The sequence below is a fragment of the Bufo bufo genome, chromosome 11, assembly GCF_905171765.1.
Source record: "Bufo bufo chromosome 11, aBufBuf1.1, whole genome shotgun sequence".
In the NCBI taxonomy this organism is placed as follows: Eukaryota; Metazoa; Chordata; class Amphibia; order Anura; family Bufonidae; genus Bufo; species Bufo bufo.
Window position 1 is genome coordinate 94,768,396 of NC_053399.1, and position 15,086 is coordinate 94,783,481.

The following is a 15,086-nucleotide window of genomic DNA, read 5'->3' on the forward strand; positions in this document are numbered from 1 at the left end:
GGGTGAAGAGTTAGGGTGTGTCCACATGTAGTGAGTCTGCAGCGGATCTCCTAACATTTTCTAGTTTTTGCATTTTAAAAGGTAAATTCCGTGTAAAGTACAGTATCCCAAGGGTATTCTGACATGCGGCATATTTAAAATCCACACCCCACTGGAGCCAAAAGCAGCCGTGCTGCACAGAAAGTGACAACTCCTTGAAGTTTGTTAATGACTGTGTCATTTGCCAAATAATCTTGCATGGCCATTAAAGGGGCTATCCAAGATTTTCAAATTGATGGCTAATCATCAGGCTAAGTCATCAATTTCAGATTTGCAGGGGTCTGAATCCTGGCACCCTCACCAAACACTGTAATGCTTGCTAGAACTTTGGGAGTGCTGCAGCCTTGCCAAGTACAGTGCTGACTGGTCAATAGTGGCTGTGCTTGGTATTGCAGCTCAGCCCCATTCACTTAAACTGGACTGAGCTGCGCCTAAATCATGTGACAGATGAAAGTGGGGTCACATGGCCTAGGAAGAGGCATAAGCATTCATGGAGTACTATGGCGTCGTTGTACAGCAGATTGGTGAGGGTCCCGGGAGTCGCTCCGCTGCCGATCTCACGCTTTGGGTATAGCCACATGGTCAGCTTTCTTGGTGCATTTTTGGAAGCCAAAATCAGGAGTGGATCATAAGGGGGGGGGGGAGCATAAATAACAGATACTCCATTTTTTTGTTTTAATCTGCTCATGGTTTTGGCTTCCAAAACTGCACCAGAAAACCTGATTGTGTGGCTGTACCTTAAAGGGTTTCTACCATCAGAATTTCTGTTATGTAGCTGACTGACATTAGCGATGTGCTAATGTCAGCAGTACATAACAGTGTGTTTTTAACATTTGTCCTGCGGCACTGTGACGTAGTCGGCGCAGGCGCAGTGAGGAAGCCGGCACCAGGAGCACAGCCTTCACTCACTGCGCCTGCGCCGAATACAGAAGTGAACGGCACAGGCGCGGGATTTCCTCAACGATGCATCAATCAAGAGGAGCGGGGCGGGCAGAACGGAGGACCTGGGCGGGATACATGCTCAGTTCTTCGAGCCTCTAGGTGCTGAATCTACGCCCACGTAGCACCTAGAGGCTCATTAGCATATTGTAAAAGTGTGTATTTTAGCAAAACGGCCGCAGGGAGAAATGTAAAAAACACACTGCTATGTACTGCTGACATTAGCACATCGCTAATGTCAGAACTACATAACAGAAATTCTGATGGTAGAAACCCTTCAAGCTCTTTCCGTCTTCTCTATTTCACATGTATCAGTAAAATCGGATTGTGATTTAGGACAGCCCGAATTTGAATTTTTGGGGAAAATTTTTGAGAAATGTTTTGTACCCGGATGACATGCATAGTCTTCTCTACATTCTCCAATGTTGCTGTAATGTCAAAATGTTACTCGTGTCTATGAAATGTAGTCTACAAATACAAATCACCCTAATATTATATAGTTAACACTTTGTTTTTTTTCTAGAGCTGTTCACAACTCCGACCATAAAAGTGACCCCACATCCTGTTTTTGAGAAGAATAACATGACCCTAAAATGTGAGACAAGTCTCTATCCTTCCAGACAAAACACACAGATACAATTTGCTTTCTACATAGGAGGACGAGTTGTTCAGGGATTTGGTGACAAGGACATCTATGATGTCTCCATGGTACAGCTGGAGCATTCTGGGAAATATTCATGTGAAGTGCAAACCACAGATGGAAGAGTGAGGAAGAGAAGTGCAGAGGAACCAATCCAGATAGAAGGCCAGTATGAATACCATGGACCATGAATGAATTCAGTGTTGTTGAAAGTGTAAAATCACTCTATGTAATGTATTTTCCATCTCTTTCACATTTAGAGCTATTCTCACATCCAAATATAAAAGTGACCAGTGAATTTTTCGAAGGAGATGCCTTGACCCTGACCTGTCCCACAACTCTTAATCCATACACAAAGCCTACAGAAGTGCAGTTTGCCTTCTACAGAGATGGACAGATGGTAGGGGAATTTGATTCATCTAATAAGTATGAAGTTCAGACGGCTCACCTGGAGCATTCTGGGAATTATACCTGCGAAGTAAAATCCTTAACACACCCTACAAGGAAGATCAGTAATTGGTCTAAAATATTGGTAAAAGGTAAGCATTTCACATGTAAAATAAATTAAAACTTCACGCTATTGAGTATGGAACCACCTATGAGGTCTCACCTTGGAAACTGTTGATGTAACACAAGAACGAGATGTTGTAATTACTCTATAAAGTCATGATACATCAGAGACCACATAAGGACTACTTTCTTTTCCTTCATCATAAAATGTATAAGTTCTAAGGAAGATGAAATGATCGAAAAACTTGATGGCGATCTGTTCATCATCTGATCTAAAAGGATGGGTGCGACTGATTTCTAGTCACTATGGAGCACTACATGTAACTGGCATCATGGCATCAAAACAATTTATGGGCCCTTTAATATGACAAAATTCTAGGCTTCTGCATTTAAGATGCACTCATACATTTAACCTAGGTGAGCACAAGTGCCATGAGAAGTGGACAACACATGCAAGAGCTTTACAATTGCTAAACAAACAGAATATTGACAGCCACGAAAACCTAGCACGTGGTGTTCTGACAGCGGGTGGCAGATGAGTAATAAATACATAAGCTTACAAATGGCACCCATTGTTTGCCATGTATAGGAGCCTATTAAGACTCTGCTTTAGGCAGGACCTAATAGTTATTAATTAGCCATACACTGACAGACATAACACATAACAGTAGAAAAGTATTGCAGGAATACTGAAGCGGCCAAGGATTGCACGGCTAAATACCCTAGTGGGGCTAAAAAAATGTGAATAGAAAAGAACTCACATAAAATCTAGTGACATTTTTTAAAATAGTTTTAATTAGAAAACCATTTTTCCCTTACACGCTTTTATTTTTGAAAAAATATAAAAAAGTTTAAAAAAAAATACACATAATTAACCTTGCAATTTTTGTAAAGACTCATACTACATAACAATAACTCATTTATCTTGCATGGTAGGAAGCACCATAAAAAAAAAAATATAAGAAGAACAATTAGCCTTAATTTTGGTCCCCCCCCCCCCCCCAAAAAAAAAAAAAAGAGTAAGAAGTGATTAAAAACTCAGATGTGTATCCCTGAAAGATTCCAATAACAATTAGTCCAGCACAAAAGTTCTCACTGAACTCTGTTGATGGAATAATAATAATAAAAAAGGTATTGTTTTTGAAAAGCGATGAAACAAAACAAAAAGTTATTTTGTAAAAAAAAAGTGACTTTCTTGTGCAAAAGTAATAAGACATAAAACAGATATAAATTTTATATCTTCATAATGACCTTTACAATAAAGTTAGCATCTTATTGATACAGAGTGCTAAACTGCATAAACATGTAAAAAAATTGTCAAATTGCAGATTTTTTCATTTGCTCGCTCTTCCCCCCAAAAAAAAAATTTTTTTAAATCTCAACCCAGGGAAATTTGCATTTTTAAAATTCAGTGTCTTTGCTCTGCCTGACAGAGTTTGCTTCTTTTAGTTTAGGGGAATATAATTATATTGTGGTCACTATTACCTAGTGTTTCTCGAAGGACCTCTTCCAGTACCTGGAGCATGAAAGAATTTAGCTGTCCATAATGAAAGGTGGAATCTGATTGGTTGCTATAGGTTCCACTTTACACCAGGTTGATAAATTACCCCCTTAGTTTTGAGGAAAGTGTAACATAACCCTAGAGATGTATTACACGTTAATTTAACACCACAACAAGAGTCCTTGAAAAAGTCAGGTTAAGATTTACTACAGTTCTGCATTTAATATGGTAAGTGTAGTTTTTCTTTTAAAATGCTGCAGTTTTTGTGGCAATTATTCATTCAGTTTTTTTTACTCAAAGCTAGAACTGGATTCAGAAGGAATGGGGAATATAAAGGAAATACTCATACTTCTACAATACCCCAGACCTGGGGGTATCTGCAATTGTTTTGCCATGTTACGCATTTATGCCTTGTTACACCCAGTACACCAGCATGAGAGGTATGGTTGGCAAGGACAGGTTTAATCACCCAGTTCCTCCCTTCGTGGTAGAAGTGGGCTGATCCTATTTCCTGCCAGGAGGGGGAGTCCTAATCTAGTTAGTGTGGAGGAAGGAAGCACATGCTTGAGCTCCTACTCCAAGGGACCTTGTTCAGACCACTATTCTAAAGAGATTAGAAGAACCACTTCTATCTGAGAAGCTACAGCATGTTAGTCAGCAGAGGGAACAGCAACTACAGCTTTACAGCCTCTGCTGCAGGTGAAGGGATACAGTTCAGACACCCACCACCTAGATTACATCCAGGCCAGACTAACTCCAAGCCTGCATTACACAGTAGACACTTATATCCACAAGTGCCAGCATATTGCTGCTAGCCAGAAGTGAGAGAGAGTTATCATCAAGAAAGCACATCTGAGGTGTATCATTTTAGCAACCATCATGTCCCATCATCTGGGGTGCAGAAATTGCACTTTGTACATACTACTGCTGGGTATACCACAAGTTATATTTGGCACTGAGATACTTTCTTACTTATACTTCTGGCCTGATTCTTCAAATCACCTTTCCACTGCAGGGAGCAATGGCCTGAGGGTGTACATCAAGACACAACATCTTATCAGGGCCACTACCATGCCCATCCTCTGGGGTCCTCAGGGGCTCCCTGAACTTCTCCTTCCTGCTGGATACATTTCTGGCTTTAGCTCAGAAAAACTACATGAAAAACTGCAATGGCATTTTCCCAAAAGATGCTGTGTATGAATGAAATCTTAATGTTAAGTTAATGTTTGCTACATTCATATACACGTTCCCATCTATCCATCTACCTTTTACAAGCTGAGGACTGGGACAGTTATGTGGACAAACATTCGTACAAACGCTTATTCCTGAAAATTGACTGTAAAATGTTAATTTGTCGGCAGCGCACTGCCCTGTGTAAACAGGGATATGCTGCCAACAAACAATTAATCTTCATGGAGGCTAGCAATCACAGTAGCGATGTAATTATGACTGCTCTGTTCCATTTACTTTAATGGGATGGAGCAATTTTAATTATACTGTGCTGCTACTACAAGTGAGATGACACGCAGGTAATTTTGAAGATGAAGCAGTTGGACCGCTGCTATTCCTTCAAACAGCTGATCGGCGGGGGGGCGCCGTGTGTCGGACCCCCACCGATCTGATATTGATGATCTGTCCTGAAGATAAGTCATCAATATTAAACCACTGCACAACCCCTTTAAAGGCTATGGACACGTCAGCGGCATTTGTTATGTTTATTATCAGAGATCAGATCTCCAAATGACGGGACTCCAGAAAGTTATCTTAAAAATTTTAATAAAGAATTGTAAAAAACGATTTTTCCAAAATGAAAAGAATGCAAAAAAAAATTCCCCCTAAAAGTGTTAATAACATTTAACTTGTTACTTCATACCACACAGTAAACCAAAAATAATGGAAATAATAGTTGCTTTTTTGGATCCTCCTGCCTTCCCCAAAAATTATACGAATTAAGCAATAAACTATACAATCATCTAGTTGGGTACCTCTCTGGTATATAACTTGTTGTTATATTACTTCTAAATAAGTGTAGGGGTACCGCGCACCTCCACTGAACTACTGCACACTGTATTGGGAGACCACTACTCGATACCAAACATAAGGCAGGATTTACCTTATTATCTTTATTGGTCCTCCTCGCAGCTGCTTGTTAGTCCATGTGTGGAGTCGTTTTACTTTTATTCTTTAGAGAGCTCAACAGGGATCTCCTCTGATTGTAGGCAAAGTTTTTCAAAGCTCGCCCCGGCCGGTGGCGTAGCTTCTACTTTCATTTTTCGCTCACACTCACAGAATGGAGGATGTAGACATACACAGAATAAGAACCAAAAACGGGCACATATAGAAAATAAAAGTGGTATGTATAAGTACCAAATAAAAGATCACATATCCTGTAACACTAAGGGTGTCATTTACGCTATTAAATGCCCATGTCAAAAGATCTATATAGGCCGAACAAAGAGACCATTGAAGAAGAGGATAAATGAGCACATATATAATATAACAAAGAAAGTAGATGATCATCCGTTGTCAAGGCATTATAGGGAACAGCATAATGGTAGATTTGAAGGTTCTGTGTTTTGTGGGTTGGAAATAGTTAAAGTGGATATACAGTACAGACCAAAAGTTTGGACACACCTTCTCATTCAAAGAGTTTTCTTTATTTTCATGACTATGAAAATTGTAGATTCACACTGAAGGCATCAAAACTATGAATTAACACATGTGGAATTATATACATAACAAACAAGTGTGAAACAACTGAAAATATGTCATATTCTAGGTTCTTCAAAGTAGCCACCTTTTGCTTTGATTACTGCTTTGCACACTCTTGGCATTCTCTTGATGAGCTTCAAGAGGTAGTCCCCTGAAATGGTTTTCACTTCACAGGTGTGCCCTGTCAGGTTTAATAAGTGGGATTTCTTGCCTTATAAATGGGGTTGGGACCATCAATGGCGTTGATGAGAAGTCAGGTGGATACACAGCTGATAGTCCTACTGAATAGACTGTTAGAATTTGTATTATGGCAAGAAAAAAGCAGCTAAGTAAAGAAAAACGAGTGGCCATCATTACTTTAAGAAATGAAGGTCAGTCAGTCAGCCGAAAATTTGGGAAAACTTTGAAAGTAAGGGCTATTTGACCATGAAGGAGAGTGATGGGGTGCTGCGCCAGATGACCTGGCCTCCACAGTCACCAGACCTGAACCCAATCGAGATGGTTTGGGGTGAGCTGGACCGCAGAGTGAAGGCAAAAGGGCCAACAAGTGCTAAGCATCTCCGGGAACTCCTTCAAGACTGTTGGAAGACCATTTCAGGGGACTACCTCTTGAAGCTCATCAAGAGAATGCCAAGAGTGTGCAAAGCAGTAATCAAAGCAAAAGGTGGCTACTTTGAAGAACCTAGAATATGACATATTTTCAGTTGTTTCACACTTGTTTGTTATGTATAGAAATCCACATGTGTTAATTCATAGTTTTGATGCCTTCATAGTCATGAAAATAAAGAAAACTCTTTGAATGAGAAGGTGTGTCCAAACTTTTGGTCTGTACTGTACGTGGAGGAGATTACCTCAAATATATGTCAAAAAAAGAGACACAGTGGATTTTTAATATGGACACATCAGAACCGAGGGGGTAAAATAAAGAAATCGAGTTATTTGGGTTTGATTAAATTATTTACAGCAGAAGAAGGGTTAAACAGACAAGGATCGTAGCTGATAAAAGGTCGACAAAGAAGGCACCCAAGTGAATCCCTGACGAAGAGCACCGTAGTGCTAGAAACGCGTTGGATGATCCCTTTTGGTGTCTGTGAGGAACCGTAGCTCTGGTGACGTCACCCGCTCCATTCTGTGAGTGTGAGCGAAAAATGAAAGTAGAAGCTACGCCACCGGCCGGGGCGAGCATTGAAAAACTTTGCCTACAATCAGCGGAGATCCCTGTTGAGCTCTCTAAAGAATAAAAGTAAAACGACTCCACACATGGACTAACAAGCAGCTGCGAGGAGGACCAATAAAGATAATAAGGTAAATCCTGCCTTATATTTGGTATCGAGTAGTGGTCTCCCAATACAGTGTGCAGTAGTTCAGTGGAGGTGCGCGGTGCCCCTACACTTATTTAGAAGTTGTTTTTTATACAGTAACCACAGCGGAGGTACGGGGCTTTTTTGGAGCACTGCTGCAGAGTTGTAATGAGATAGCGCCGATGGATCGTGGTGTTGCTACACAGTAGATATTGTTGTTATATTAGACTTTTGTGTGTTCTTTCTGAAAATAAACTCACTGAACATTTTTTTCAGGCCCCACAGACAATATCGGGTACACTCGGCAGAATATAGTCCGCCTGACATTATCTGCATGCTTGGTAATAGCCGCTGCTCTATTTGTCTTCTATCATCTATCATATAAAGTGGATGAGGTCTATGGAAAAATCAGACCGCTCTACAACATGGGTAACAACAGAGTGGGTAACAAGATCAGTCAACAGGACATACCGCCATGTATATACCTGGAGCCACCGCATGTATTACTTCTCCAGATTGGACTGACCACACAATATACTACCTCTGTGCTGTGTATCATTCAATTCCAACTAAATGACTCGAAAAGAAAAATTGGGCACAAAAATTTCAAATAACCACATGGCAGCTTTACCACTGAAGACCTCAACCTGGAGGTCTATTTGAAGACATAAAAATGATAAAAGAACACATATGAGATTAAGTATTAAAGGGGCTCTCCAGAATTTACATATTGATTGCCTATACTCAGGATAGATCATCAATATGAGATCTGCAGGGATCTGAATTACAGCACCCCCGGTGATCAGCTGTTTGAGGAAGCTGTGGCACCCGGCCTCCTCACATATACCAAGCAGAGCGCCACCCATTTGATAGCTAGGACTGAGCTGCACCAAGGCCATGTGACCGATTTACATGACATCACTGGGACTCAACTTCACCAAGGCCATGTGACCGATTTACATGACATCACTGGGACTCAACTTCACCAAGGCCATGTGACCGATTTACATGACATCACTGGGACTCAACTTCACCAAGGCCATGTGACCGATTTACATGACATCACATTGGCTAGGAAGAGGCCTCATGTTGATGACCTTTACTGAGGATAGACCATCAATATGTATATCCCTGAAAACACCTTTAAACAAGTGTTAAGCAAACCAGAAAAAAGTTTTATATTTCAGATTTTTCAGTCACCACTTTTGCCTTTTGACAATGTTGACCACTCTTGGCGTTCTCTGTCAGCTTCATGAGGTAGTTGCCTAGAATGGTTTTCAATTAACAGTTCAAAAATGTATTTGTGAAATCAACATTATGGCAAGAACCACTCAACTAAATAAGTAAAGGGAAATGACCACCCATCATTAGAAAACCAGATCAATAAATCCCCCCTATATACAGTATATTGTGTCTAGTTGTAATATCTCCAGATGCTCATCTAAAGGGACTTGACGGTGCTTCTGGAGGTTGCACTCCCCATAGCTTCCAGGGCACCAACACCCAATGACTTTCCACTCCCAATCCCTTATTTTATGTTTTTCTGCTCCTTTGTCCTATGTAGTTATGTTTTGATAGTGAATCATCTACTATGGTTTACTACTTAGGCCAAGATCACTCTTCAGTTATTTGGTCAATTATTTCCATTCGTTATTGGGAGCCAAAACCAGGTGTGGGTCAGAAGCTGAGAACAGGTACAAATCTTCCCATTATACCTTATATCTGAGTAGGCTTCACTACTGGTTTTGATGGAAATAACTGACCAAATAACTGAGCTTGGCCTTCATTGCACATAGTCCCGTACCATCTGCACTTGCACAGTGCCTAACTGCTCTGCTTTGTTCAATTTACTATTTTTTTTTCACAGAATCAAATAAAAGTTCAAAAGTTTATAAAATCTACAAATTTGATGTTGAATAGTAATTTATTTTTTCTAAAACTGAAAGCAGCTGTTCCACAGTAAACAGGCAATGCCTACAGACCTAAGGCAGTTGGGACCAGTGGCGTAGCTATAGGGGTCGCAGCAGTCACAACTGCCCCACGTAGTGCATCTTATAAAGCAAATAGTAGTCTGCAAGAGGCGCGGGAGTAAGGAGGTCTCAGTATTCTCCTCTCCCTGCTAGCTCTTCTTCAGGTCTGCGCTGCACTGTCCTGACTGCGTACAGCGTCGGGACATACAGCGCACACTATGAGGCTGCAGGCAGTCAGGGGACAGTGCAGTGCTGGCCCAAAGAAGACCGCCAGCTCAGAATACAGGGGAGAATGCTGGACCTGGAGAGGAGCTGCGGAGCAAGAAGGGTAAGGGTCTGATGTCTGATCTAGTCTGACATGGAGGTCTGGTCTGAGGTCTGAAACTAGGGTCTGACACAGTGGTCTAAAAAGGCTTTGATCTGAGGTCTGGTATGGGGATTCTAACATGAAGGTCTGATGGGGAGGGTCTCATCTGAGGTTTGATATGGGGACTGATCTGAGATAGGGGTCTGATCTGAGATCTGATATGGGGGTCTGATCTGAGGGATTAGGGGGTATTTTTTATACTGGTGCACAATATAAAAGGGGTATTTTTGTACTGGCTCACATTATAAGGGGGTATTTGCACTGATGCATATTATAAGAGGGTAGTTGTTGTACAGCACACATTAAGGGGTATTTTTCTACTGGCACACATTATAAGAAGAAGTATTAGTACTGATGGACTACAGGGAACATGATCACTAGTATGGGCACAATAAGGGCATTATTACTATTAGTGGCACAGTTGACACATTGCACTCTGGCAGATAATTATTACTATTGGTGGGACTTTGGGGAGCACTATTACTTTGGAGGCACCCTGGCACAGTACCAGCTTAGCAAAATTATTTTTGGGGACAGTATGTTTACACTATTAGTGTTAGGGGCACTATTTTCTGGGTGCAGTTATTTTTAGAGCACTGTGTGCCAATAATTATTGAAGGGGCACTATCTGTGTGGTACTAGTATTTTCAGAGGGACTGTTTCAGCAGTATAGTATTGTGAAGCACAGTGGGCACAGTATTGGGGGTGGCAGGATGGGGTGTTCAGAAGGGCGGGAGGATGATGGGAAAGTAGAAAAATAAGATGTCTTTTTGTGAAACTGTGCAGGGAGAAGAGACGACTAAAAGAAATCATCATGGTGGTCTGGTCTGAATGGAAAATATGAGGACAGAGAACATCTACATCAGAGGAGACGTCTCTGTTACTCTGTATGTTTTGTAGTGTTGTATGTAATGTTTTCTAAGTATGTCTTTAAAGGGGTTGTCCACTTTTTACCATTGATGATCAGTGGAACATCTGATCGGCTATTTGAAGAGAAGATAGCACTGCTATGAGTGCTGCTTACTCTTCAAACAGCAAATCGGCAGGGTTGCTGTGTGTCTGACACAGCAACCCTGCCGAATTGCTGTTTGAAGAGAAAGCGGCTCTCATATGAGCGCTATCTTCTCTTCAAATAGCCGATCAGATGTTGATGACCTATCCCGAGTCTAGGTCTTCAATAGTAAAAAGCAACCCTTTTAACAGTAGGACTGGAGAAAATGTTTAGGCTGAGAATTTGTCATGAGGGGGAGCAGGAAGGCTAGGTGCACCCTTGCCACAAAGTATGGGAAGGGGGGCCCAAGCTGAAATCTTGCAACAGGGCCCATGAGTCTTTAGCTACGCCCCTGGTTGGGATAGATGCCCAGTTGCAGTCCTGCTGATGATTTTGCAGGCAATTGCGATTACCACTGCCTTTTTAACACTAATTAACTCATTAACACTAACGCTAAATTCCATCTGGTCCTTCCACTGTTTCGGGTCACAAGTCTATGTGCAGCCTGGCAATTATTGGTAAATCAGCAGCGCTAACCGTTTTCTCAACTGTATTACTGTATCTGGATGGCAGAGCGGCAGCAGGGTTGCCAACTGTACAGAAATTTCTGGATAGCCCTAAAAATTGGCAACTTTTTTCCTGTGTCCGTGAAAAAACATAGACGTGTCCATGAGTTTTTTGAGGCTTGTGGTACTTTCGATTATTTTGGTGGTAATTATTATCATCTCACAGCCCACTGTAAATGCTAGTAATGGGTTCTTATTACTAATAAATCAGGCTGGCTCACAGAATATTTGCATACACAAAATTTATTATCCCAATAAATGTATTATAAAAATAAAAAAATATTAAAATCAGCATATACAACATATAGATAAATATAATGCGGAGCTCACGCATGTATCTATAAAACTGGAGTACTCCAATAAATGTGACCTCTTTGCTTTCAGATGTTATCAGTTTTCTCCCATATACAAAGTAAGTCGACAACTTAAGATTATAACAATCGTATAACTAGGTGCGATTTTACCAGTAGTTGGAACCTATATGGTTCGAAGGAAAATGTCCTTGTTGCGATTTTTAAATGGTGAAAAATTTGCGCTCAACAACGCTTGCAGATGGTGGATACCTCGCTTTTCAGCCTTTGCTTGTACACTGCTGCCTCATTCACAGTGATCACTTGTGTCGGTCTACGTGGCGTCCCACGTGACGAACCAAGGAAAGGATTCGCTGATCCAGATAGATGTAATGGAATACGCGATTGACTGTTGTGTCACGTAGCTGGTATAGCAGAGTCCGATTGGCGTGATCGATATAGCCGAGGCCTAGAAAGCAGAGTTCGATTTGGTATAAAATTCGATTCGATGTGGCAGAGTCAAATCGGTACATAAAACATACCGGCACAGGCGGATCGGCTGAGATGGTATTTTAGCCTGGTGTCCATTGGTGACGGTATTGGACTCACCGCCCTCGATGTAAATAAATTCGATAGAATAAAAATATTAATAATAATAATCGCAAAGTCCTTTAGCGATAATTGGGAGAAATGCACAGAAAGCTGGGTCACATTCACACTAGATGCGTTTTCGGAACACAAGTTCCTTCCTCAGTAGTGAAATATAAAATGCTAAAATGGGAACCTGCTGGTCATGCCTATAAATACCCTATTTGGGCATATTGCAATACATGGACTGGATTCTGGATTCCACAATGGCAAACTGATTGCAAATTGCACACACACAGTCAATACTTTAGGTATATAGAAATAAAGATATAATATTAGATGAATAAAATAAAATTACATATTATTAAAAAATTACATATTATTATATATTACATATTATTACATATTATAAAACATGAAAATACAGAAATACAAAAAAAATGTTTTATAATATGTAATATATAATAATTAGAGTTGAGCGAACACCTGGATGTTCGGGTTCGAGAAGTTCGGCCGAACTTCCTGGAAATGTTCGGGTTCGGGATCCGAACTCGACCCGAACTTCGCCCCGAACCCGAACCCCATTGAAGTCAATGGGGACCCGAACTTTTCGGCACTAAAAAGGCTGTAAATCAGCCCAGGAAAGGGCTAGAGGGCTGCAAAAGGCAGCAACATGTAGGTAAATCCCCTGCAAACAAATGTGGATAGGGAAATGAATTAAAATAAAAATAAAATAAATAAAAATTAACCAATATCAATTGGAGAGAGGTCCCATAGCAGAGAATCAGGCTTCATGTCACCCACCACTGGAACAGGCCACTGTCAGATATTTAGGCCCCGGCACCCAGACAGAGGAGAGAGGTCCCATTGCAGAGAATCAGGCTTCATGTCATAGCAGAGAATCAGGCTTCACGTCATAGCAGAGAATCAGGCTTCATGTCACCCACCACTGGAACAGGCCACTGTCAGATATTTTTAGGCCCCGGCACCCAGACAGAGGAGAGAGGTCCCATAGCAGAGAATCAGGCTTCATGTCATAGCAGAGAATCAGGCTTCACGTCACCCACCACTGGAACAGGCCACTGTCACATATTTAGGCCCAGGCACCCAGACAGAGGAGAGAGGTCCCATAGCAGAGAATCAGACTTCATGTCAGCAGAGAATCAGGCTTCATGTCATAGCAGAGAATCAGGCTTCACGTCACCCACCACTGGAACAGGCCACTGTCACATATTTAGGCCCCGGCACCCAGACAGAGGAGAGGTTCATTCAACTTTGGGTTGCCCCGCAATATAATGGTAAAATGAAAATAAAAAGAGGATTGAATGAGGAAGTGCCCTGGAGTAGAATAATATATGGTTAAGGGGAGGTAGTTAATGTCTAATCTGCACAAGGGATGGACAGGTCCTGTGGGATCCATGCCTGGTTCATTTTTATGAACGTCAGCTTGTCTACATTGGCTGTAGACAGGCGGCTGCGTTTGTCTGTAATGACGCCCCCTGCCGTGCTGAATACACGTTCAGACAAAACGCTGGCCGCCGGGCAGGCCAGCACCTCCAAGGCATAAAAGGCTAGCTCTGGCCACGTGGACAATTTGGAGACCCAGAAGTTGAATGGGGCCGAACCATCAGTCAGTACGTGGAGGGGTGTGCACAGGTACTGTTCCACCATGTTAGTGAAATGTTGCCTCCTGCTAACACGTTTCGTATCAGGTGGTGGTGCAGTTAGCTGTGGCGTGGTGACGAAACTTTTCCACATCTCTGCCATGCTAACCCTGCCCTCAGAGGAGCTGGCTGTGACACAGCTGCGTTGGCGACCTCTTGCTCCTCCTCTGCCTTCGCCTTCGGCTTCCACTTGTTCCCCTGTGACATTTGGGAATGTTCTCAGTAGCGCGTCTACCAACGTGCGCTTGTACTCGCGCATCACACGCTCCAGTGCAGGAAGTAAGGTGGGCACATTGTCTTTGTACCGGGGATCCAGCAGGGTGGCAACCCAGTAGTCCGCACACGTTAAAATGTGGGCAACTCTGCTGTCGTTGCGCAGGCACTGCAGCATGTAGTCGCTCATGTGTGCCAGGCTGCCCAGAGGTAAGGACAAGCTGTCCTCTGTCGGAGGCGTATCGTCATCGTCCTGAGTTTCCCCCCAGCCATGCACCAGTGATTGGCCCAAGCTGCGTTGGGTGCCAGCCCGCTGTGAACATGCTTCATCCTCCTCCTCATCCTCGTCCTCCAGTAGTGGGCCCTGGCTGGCCACATTTGTACCTGGCCTCTGCTGTTGCAAAAAACCTCCCTCTGAGTCACTTCGAAGAGACTGGCCTGAAAGTGCTAAAAATGACCCCTCTTCCTCCTCCTCCTCCTGGGCCACCTCCTCTTCCATCATCGCCCTAAGTGTTTTCTCAAGGAGACATAGAAGTGGTATTGTAACGCTGATAACGGCGTCATCGCCACTGGCCATGTTGGTGGAGTACTCAAAACAGCGCAACAGGGCACACAGGTCTCGCATGGAGGCCCAGTCATTGGTGGTGAAGTGGTGCTGTTCCGCAGTGCGACTGACCCGTGCGTGCTGCAGCTGAAACTCCACTATGGCCTGCTGTTGCTCGCACAGTCTGTCCAGCATGTGCAAGGTGGTGAGCGGGAAAGCCGAAGTTACGCTGTAGCGCAGACAGGTGAGCA

General features: G+C 42.5%; 1 protein-coding gene across 1 annotated transcript in view; it reads left to right on the forward strand.

Annotated features, from left to right (window-relative positions):
- The window catches only part of LOC120982111 (Fc receptor-like protein 5), a 44,833-nt gene that overhangs the window by 4,205 nt on the left and 25,542 nt on the right, over positions 1-15,086 (forward strand). The window contains exons 3-4 of the mRNA XM_040412061.1: positions 1,502-1,783; positions 1,879-2,157. Of these exons, the coding sequence (XP_040267995.1) occupies positions 1,502-1,783; positions 1,879-2,157 (561 nt within the window). The remainder of the gene's footprint in view (positions 1-1,501; positions 1,784-1,878; positions 2,158-15,086) is intronic.